We start from the raw sequence: 9,575 nt of genomic DNA, 5'->3' as shown, positions 1-9,575 counted from the left end.
AGTATGTTCAGTAAAGCCAATTCCCAGAATGATAAACTATGATTTAAAATAACTGATTACACTGCACCTTCACGTTTGGCTTCTAAAATATCTGGCATAGAATTGTTTATATTCCATTCAAAAAATGTGAATTCCAACTATATGGATTTTTCTTTATATGTTGTGTCCTTCATATTAATTATTGTTTTGATAACATTTACCGTAATCTGTCTGTCCTTCTTTTTGTCTATCTATGTTTCTGTCTGTCTATCTATCTATGTTTCTGTGTGTCTGTGTCTGTGTGTCTGTCTGTCTATCTATTGTACAGAGCTGCTGAATATGTTGGAGCTTTATAAATAACAATAATAATATAAATAATAAAAAAAACACAACCCATCCACAAAAAGGTGTATTTTGCATAGTAATGTAGAGCCATGTCATGTCCTTGTATAATACAATTAGATTAACTGGAAATATTAGATGAGCACCTGTATTAAAATATAAAGAACATTAAAAAAAAATCCATATATTCACATTACGAAGTGTTCGCCAGTTTGTAATATATTTATATTTTTTACTAGTTTTATTAAAATCATGTTTATTTTTTGTTTCGGTTTGTTTAATGAATTGAACTTGACTCTAGATAAATCTCAGTGCAAAGTATCAAATCATACTGCTCGAAGCAATGAAAACCAGTTAATGTAATGGAACCTATGGGAATTGGTGGTTGAAACCCAAGTTGGCAGGTGACAGATGTTAAAGTCGAGTGAGATGATAGCATTGAGCTCATTTGGAAAATGATGTTCTAAGTATTTCTTAGCAAATCTCATGCCCCTGTTACTCCCCTTCATGTCTTATTCTGGACTTAGGATTCAGCAAACCCTTGTAAGAGGCAGGATTCTTCTGCATGTATAGATGTAGTCACTTAGAGCAGGCTCCATCCATCCCTCCCTCTTTGTACACCCCTCCGTCCACCTCTTTCTCTCTCAAGCTCCTTTCATCTACCTCCAATCCCTATTGCCTACAGACAAAAGAAATCAGTGCTGTGCTAGGGGTCTTCATTGATCTGTGCTGCCTCTTGGTGCTTGAGCTTTGCCTGTTCCCTGTGAAGAGGGAGATTTCTGTATTTTGTGTGTGTCTTTTTTTTTTTCCCTTCTCCTTCTTGCAAGGAGAAAACGAAGAACAGAAAAGGAAGGGAGGGGAGGTGAAGGGAGAGAGGAGTGGAAAATATAGAGAGGAAGACAGATTGGTAGAGTTGATAGGCAGTCGTGGTTTCTAATGCTTCCCCATGTATCTGTAGGCAAGCAGTGGAGGGATGCTGTGCCTCCATGTGCAGTGAAGAGTTAAAGGTCTGTATTGTCATACATGTGTAGCTGTGGGGATTTCTGCAGTGAGGGGAGGAGAGTGATTTGTAGCTGTGTATACTTGTGCCTGCAGTACAGGGTTTTTATAGGTGAATTCTGCGTGAGATGTAGGGGAATACACTCAGCATGTGTATACACCACAAGCATGAAGGAGGGGGTGTAGTGCTTGCATAGAGATGCATTGTATCCAGGAAGACGATAGAGCATTATTGTGTCCCTGGACATGGTGAATACATCAGACGTGGAGATAAACAGTGTTTGTTCTTAAGAGGCGTGGGAATTAAGATGTGTATAGAAATAGACACATAGAGGGTATACGAGAGTGTATTTGTTTAGAAATACTTGCCAGGTGTACGCTAGGAATAACACGTTGGTGCATTGAGTGTGCGTGGTTGGGAGGGATTACCGGTAGATACATTGTATATAGAGCACGGATAGATTGTGTGTGTCTGTGCCTGCAGCAAGGAAGCACATAGGGAGAGGAGGAACTGCTGGAAGAATAAAGATGGCTCCTGCCAGTGTTGTATGGGTGCTGCTGTCCAGTTGCCTCCTGATCTCAAGAAGTCAAGGAGAAGAGGACTCCTCCAGAGAGCTGGAGTGCAAGATGAAAAGCATCACTGTGTCCGCTCTCCCCTTCCTCCGGGAGAATGATCTGAGCATCATGCACAGCCCCTCTGCCAATGAACCCAAGCTGCTCTTCTCTGTCCGAAATGACTTCCCGGGTGAGATTGCTGTGGCTGATGACCTGGAGAACACAGAGCTGCCTTACTTTGTATTGGGTGAGTGTGACCCTCTTCAAGATAACTGTCCAATTCCCCCATCCCTGTCTATGATCCTGTTAATAAAATGTTATTGTTTCAGTATTTTAAAAGGTATTAATTCTGTGTTCTGAATCACTTATATTGCAATCAGGCAGGTTTTTTGTTTGTGTTCTTACAGGTCCCTTAAATGTGTGTGATTAACCGTTTCAGTTTCAGCTCATGTATGCAAATCAAGTGGCACACCATGGGTTAAAAGAGGGAACCCATAAGACATGGCTTTTAAAAATGTTCTATTTTTTACCCACATTAAAGAGCAGAAGCAACAATATTACTGTCAAATGTATACTACATATATATATATATATATATATATAATGCAATTCTACAGTAATATTTTAAAAGTTAAGCAAGAACCATCTGTAAACCAATCACATTTTCCTGCTTATTGCTACACTTTTAGAACTTTTGCCCCAGATTTTCTCTTTACATAACCACCCTCCCAAAAAGTTCTAAAAGTGGAGTAATCAAAGGGAACATTCTGTTGGTTTCCAAGGCGATTGCTCTGCTTTGTGAATTTTACCTCTAGAATTATAGGTAGGTGTCACTGTACATTGTTGTCAACTTTGCCGAATGTTTCTATCTACTCTTATTACACAGCAAAACCTTAAGAGATATAACAGCATGGAATTACCATATCAATGGTATTAAGCAGAATGAAAACAAGTTACTTATTTTAACCCCTTAAGGACACATGACATGTGTGACATGTCATGATTCCCTTTTATTCCAGAAGTTTGGTTCTTAAGAGGTTAAACAAACACCTTTTTATCTCACACAAATCCTGTCCAGTTTGTTCAAAGACAGGTGTAAGGAATTTGTATTGTTGACCCAATTTAGTGCTATATTGAAATGTATTTTCTCAGTTTATTGTATATGGAATTATCAAATTAAAACTCATTTCAGTGACCATGCAATTTGGAAGTCATTGGAATGCATAGTTGATTGGATGACATCATTTATATATTTTTTCAAAATGCATTGCATACTTATGTGAAAGGTGTAATGAGAGTTTAAATGTGTGACGATAGGTCTGCATACACATATTATATACTGCAGTATGCTAGGTGTGAATGTTGCGTTTAGTGGGAATGTGCAGCATTTTGCTCCACGATGTGTGTCACACTCCTTTAGCACTCAAATCGACAACAGGATCTTTTGGCTAATCCCACTTTATGGGATCTCGAGAGCACTCAGGCTGAACACAGTTCTAAGTACTTGGCACTTTCCCAGTTCGCCCAATTGCTAAAAGCCTTCAGAGTTCAGCAACGAAAAAACTGAATGACAAAAAACTTGACCCTTAAAAAATACCCGAAGGTTACGAATAAAAGTATACTGAGAAGTATTTTTCTTTACATGTAATTGTATTGATAGTAGTTGAAACAAACATGTTAGGAATACAAACATGTATAGAAACATGCATTCCAAACACTGCAATGTCCTACTAACTATCTAGGTGATCACCCTCCCTATTTGCCTTTTTTTTTTAAAAAAAAACCTCTTTACCCACATCACACCGTTTATTTTTTGATTCCCCGCCTCCCTGGCTGAGATCATCAAGATTGAGGATCTCAGACAATGTCAGCTTCCAATAGGGAAGCTTTTGGAGGCTAGTGCGCATGTGAGGCAAATCACTCTCAATGAACTTGGTTCTTTCGGCCAATTAAGGTGTATTTAACCCTGCAATAAAAACATTGCTGTTCCTAAAAAAACTACAAGATTTTACATTGCAGGATTAAATGGCAAGGGCACTGCACCCATACCTCTTCATTAAGTACATAACATAAGAGAAAAGGAACACTCACAGTGTCTTGTTATCTGGTAAGTAGAGATTCAGTTCCACATGGATTTCAGACCAGGCTTATTTATATAGATGATGTTGAGGAATGCCTTCTAAGACTAAACTGAGGGATCACATTAGTGACAGATACACACAGTGATAAAATTATAATGCTAGTATCGGTCAGCTCGGGCCAAGCTTCAACTTAGGTCATCGTAAAGAATACAATCAGTTTAGGTAAATGTTTTGTCAATTCTGGTCAACTCTGGGAAGCTTAAAGGTACTCTATAGGCAACCAAACCACTTTACCTCAGTGAAGTGGTCTTGGTTCTATGTCTCTGTCTATTTAACTCTGCGACTAAAATCATGTTTCCATTGCAGGTTTAGCACGCTTCCAATGGCTGTCAGGACAACAGCCACTAGAGATGGTTCCGTAGCTAGTTAAACTCAGTTATAGCACATTTTATTGAGAGTATTTGATTGGTGGGAAAGCATTGCATTTGCTATGGCGAAGCATTGGATTGGCTCAGATCATCGAGACTAATGATCTCAGCCTGGCAGGCAGAGCGCCAGAACAGAGTGCGGTGTGCTGCAGAATGTAAAGTAAGCAAAAATTACATTTTAAACCCCAGTGTTCTTTATTAGTCATCACTTTTATAAACGTTAAAGAACACTCCAGTCTTATAAATAAGTATGTGGTTCCTGGCCCCTTTCCCAAAGACTCAAGTATAGAAGTTACTTACCTCTAAACAAGCGGTGAGTGGGTTTCTTTGCATCAGCTCTTCTCTAAACAATCCAATGGTTTTCATAGAGAAGCCTTGGTCATGGCAATCTCCATTCTGCACCAGCAGTGCTTTCCATAAAGAAACATTGAATTTAATTCTACTCTATGAAAATCCTGACTTCCAATTTGTACTGGGGCACAAAGCAAGTGAAGGTCAGCACCCTGGAAATGTTCCTTTGAATTAATTCAGCCTCTTTATCTGACACTCGTTGGCAATGAATGCTCAGAATATTTGCACAAAATTATTATCTTACACTTTAACTTTAAAGGAACACTGTAGGGTTCCTGATCCTATAGTTTTAAAAACACTATCTACCCCCCCCCCCCTTGCCTCCACTTGTACCCCCTAAAGGATAACCGTATCTTATTCCAGTCATAGGAAAGCATTAGAGGGCTGAGATTGTCAATTAAGATGATCTCAGCCAAGGAGGCGGTTCGGGGAGCGGAACCAAATGCAACACTGGCCAATCGGCATCTCCTCTTGAAATGCATTGAAGCAATGCATTTCTATGCGGAAAGCTTGGTGTCTTGATGCCCAGGGTGGAGACACTAAATGCCAGTGCTGCACACTGTGGAGCACTGCCCCAGAAAAGCACCTCTAGTAGTCATCTGAGGAGTGGTCAGTGGAGGTATCCCTAGGCTGTAATGTAAACACTGTCCTTTCTCTGAAACGCCTTTTTATCTCAAACAAACCCTGTCCAGTTTGTTCTAAGACAGGCGTAAGGAATTTGTATTGTTGACCCAATTCAGTGGTAGATTGAAATGTATACTGCAAAAAGCCTGTAGGGAATGTATATACTAACCAGAGCAAATATAGTAAGCTGTAGTTGTTCTGGTGACCATAGTGTACCTTTGACAAAAAAAATGCTAAAAAGGGCCAAGGAGTCTTGTGGACCCAGGTAAGTGTTAAACTGCAAAAAAAATTTATGGATTTCAAGTGTTGGATATTAATGTGAAATGAACAACGCAAATTAGATAGGTTTGGAGAGTGTAATTTTCTTAAAATGTGTATTTGTATTCTATAGACATATGCAAAAACTGTCTTTAATGGATTTGATTGTTATAAAAAGGTTGACCATAAAATTGTCATTTGTATCAGAGTGTAAATATATTTTATATATTTTTATTCCAGCCAATTACATGCTCTCCTTTAAGTGACGCATGGAGAATATAGATGTAAGCACTGTTCCAAATTGTTTTCAGTAAAATTCTTCTCGTTTCCAAATAAACCCGTGGGCACTTACCGACACGGTGCTTATTAGTAATGCCACTTTCAACTCTTTGCAGAAGTTGAAAAGGTAAAACTTCAAACAGATTTATTGAAGAATTTTAGAAAGACTTTAGCAGCAACATTCTCAAGATAAAAAAAAACCAAAAAAACAAGATTGCAGTAATCAAACGCATTGCATTGATTTATTTTTAATGAGGGTTAGTGGTTACGTGGCCACTATTAAAGTTACAGAACTAAACCACTGTTAAAGGTAGTTTCTTCTGGAGGAGAAATGAAAAAGAAAAAAAAAATTAGGCTTTCGAGTGACCCCTCTGATTTTTAATTCAATAAAAGAAGAAAAAACTATGTTTACTGAAAATGAAAAAAAAAAATGTTTTTAAATTCTTACAGGGGTACAGAAAAATGTTTCTTATCCAATCCCAGATTGTTTTCAATGGGACTGCTGTGCCTTTTCATATAAATTATTGTAATGCAGCTATTTACAGACACGAAAAGTGTGGCTTTAGTTTGTAATCTAGCGGGAGGTGGGAGTTATTCCTGCAGATATTTTTTCAAATTGCTGCAATTATATGTAATTGCATGCAGAGTCAGGGAACTTTGAGCACATTGCACTATAATGTATGCAAGGATCTTAATTCAGCCTATCCTTCTGATCAACTGACATTCGCCGGCAATGAATTCTCTAAATACTTACACAAATTTGAGATCTTCCACTTTAACTAGAGCTGTGCCAAACACCTGGAAAAAATGGGCCATGGAGACCCAGTGAAGTGTCCGACTAGTCACAAATGGTTGACTCCTTACCTGGGGCAGCTCCATGGGTCTCCTGACACAATAACCAGTCCATCAGGCTTTTAAGAGTGCATTAGATGTATTCTCTTTGTATAATGATTTCTATATCAACCAGGAATGATCTGAGATCTCTCAGCTAATATGGTCTCTTCATTACTTTTTCCCAACGTATAATTAAATGAGAAGAAAAAGATTAAAATCTTGCACACAAGTCAATGGGATGCCAGAGTTTTTTGTTAACCTTCACAAGTTTGCATTAAAGGGAAACTCCAGTGCCAGGAAAACAAAACACCAAAGTCAAAATGAGCGGGCATGAAAACCAACTCACAATGCAGAACACACAATAAAAGGCATGCAAACGACAAAGCTCAGCTCTCTACCTGTCCACAGCTTGAAAATTGCACCAAAAAGTCCCAAAACAACTGCAAACTATTTGCAGAATGGCTCCAAAACTCGATGCAAAAGCCGCTTAACCCCTTAAGGACCAAACTTCTGGAATAAAAGGTAATCATGACATGTCACACATGTCATGTGTCCTTAAGGGGTTAAACCCCTCCCCACTTGATGCTACCCATAGGCTCCAGCATGCAGGGGGTGGTGCTATAAACCTCCCAGGTGCAATGCATCCTGGGGAAACTTGCTTTGTATTGCGAAAAAAAATGTGTAAACCAAGGCATTTTCAATGGATTTTCATTTGAAAACCGAAAATTATGTTAACCGAGGCGTTTGTAAACCGAGGTCCCACTGTATATATATATATATATATAATATATATATATAAATTATTTATGCCAAATATATGTATATATATATATATATGTATATATATATATATATATATATATATATATATATATATGTGTGTATATATTTTAATTCTACATATATATTTATATAATATTTTTACATGAGTAAGTCATTTAATTAATTACAATTTGAGGGACTTGCCTGACAACCCAGGCAGAAAGTCCAGAGAATTTGGTTCACAAGCCCTATATTTAACCCGGTAACTTTCCAAGACACTATAAAAACTGTAAATGGGGGGTACTGATTTACTCGGGAGACTTTGCTGAACACAAATATTAGTGTTTTCAAACAGTAAATCATATCACAGCAATGATATCGTCGGTGAAAGCATAATTCTTTGCATTTTTCACACACAAACTGTACTTTCAGTGACGATATAGTTGTTGTGATACGTTTTACTATTTTGAAACACTAATATTTGTGTCCAGCGAAGTCTCCCAAGTATAACAGTACCCCCATGGTTTTATATTTGTTTTTTTAAAGTTACAGGGTCAAATCTAAGTCTTGCATTTCCGTTTTTTCACATTGAATTTTGCCAGATTGGTTATGTTGCCTCTGATACCATATGGTAGCCCAGGAATTATAATTATCCATATAATGGCATACCATTTGCAAAAGTAGACAACCCAAGGTATTGCAAATGGGGTATGTTCGGTCTTTTTTAGTAGCCACTTAGTCACAAACACTGGCCATTACATTTAGTGTTTTGCATTTTTCACCTACAAACAAATATGAATGCTAACTTTGGCCAGTGTTTGTGGCTTAGTGGCTCCTAAAAAAGTCTGGACATACCCCATTTGTAACACCTTGGGTTGTCTACTTTTGCAATTGTTATGCCATCATGGGGGTAATTTTCATTCCTTGACTACCATATGGTCTCAAAGACAACATAACCAACCTTGAAAATTTTAATTGGTGAAAAAGTTAACATGCTATATTTGACCCTGTAACTTTCCAAAACACCATAAAACCTCTACATGGGGGGTACTGTTTTACTCGTAGGACATCACTCGTAGGCTGATACAAATATGTGTACTTTATTGCAGTAACAGCTAACAGTATTATGACATTCACAGTTAAAATTCCATGCAGAACTAAAAAAATAAAACAATTCTTAATTTCTCACATTTATTTATATTTTATTTATATAAAATTATGTTCCTTTTATAAATATTGTATGTGACATGAAAGCCCTATTTCTCCTAAACAAAATGATATATAATAAGTGTGGGTGCATTTAATATGAAAAACGTGAATTATGGTTGAACAGATATATAGACAAATTCCAGGTTTTGTTTACGTTTTTTTTTTTTTATCACAAATTGTACAATTGGCTTAGTCCTTAAGGGGTTAATAAGAATGATGTAATTTTAATATTTACTATATAAAAGAGTAAATAGAGTAAAAGCACTAGGACATGACCCGTCAAAAGGGACAATGCGCTCAAAGAGCTAAACTATTATTTTCTTGTGGCTTATGCAATGGCCATTAATGGATCTTGTTCTTGGAGTATCCCTAAAATGAAAAATAAATACCAAAATTAGCTACACTCATTTTTAATATAGATTATAAAGATAATAACATTGTTTAATAGTGATAAAATGTTTATACATTTTTATTTAGTTATGTAAAAAAAGAATGACAGTGCATGAGAGATACATGTCCTTATTTTTAAAAGATCTAAGTATATTCACCTTTTTGTAAAATAAAATTATACTCGTGCATTTATCATGATTTTGATGAATCACTTTGATAGGCATGGACTTGTTATCATAACTTATGATGGTGCATTATTGCAGAGGAATGAGCTTTCTATTGATGTGTGTGATTTCAGAATGAACTATATGCCAACAGAAACCTCCAAGTAGCCGAATCATTTTAGAACCGGAATATCTTTAATTCTTAACTCTCAACAGATTTTCTCTCAGACTTGGCAGAGACAGCTTTCTGTTTCATTTTATAAGGTATAATAAATATGTTTAGTATTTACATCAAATTATAATTAGAATTTCTTGTTCTC

General features: G+C 36.8%; 1 protein-coding gene across 4 annotated transcripts in view; it reads left to right on the top strand.

The window, feature by feature from the left end:
- The first annotated feature begins 979 nt into the window (after positions 1–979).
- ASTN1 (astrotactin 1) overlaps positions 980–9,575 on the top strand; it is a 422,412-nt gene continuing 413,816 nt past the window's right edge. For 3 of the 4 annotated variants that reach the window (XM_063428244.1, XM_063428242.1, XM_063428245.1), the window contains exons 1-2: positions 980–1,328; positions 1,805–2,122. In XM_063428244.1, the coding sequence (XP_063284314.1) occupies positions 1,849–2,122 (274 nt within the window). In that variant the 5' untranslated portion in view covers positions 980–1,328; positions 1,805–1,848. Of the gene's footprint in view, positions 2,123–9,575 lie in introns of all 4 variants that reach the window. The other variant, XM_063428243.1, reaches the window with a different exon arrangement.

Source organism: Pelobates fuscus, chromosome 7 (assembly GCF_036172605.1).
Source record: "Pelobates fuscus isolate aPelFus1 chromosome 7, aPelFus1.pri, whole genome shotgun sequence".
Taxonomy (NCBI): domain Eukaryota; kingdom Metazoa; phylum Chordata; class Amphibia; order Anura; family Pelobatidae; genus Pelobates; species Pelobates fuscus.
This window is presented reverse-complemented; position numbering and strand designations above follow the sequence as displayed.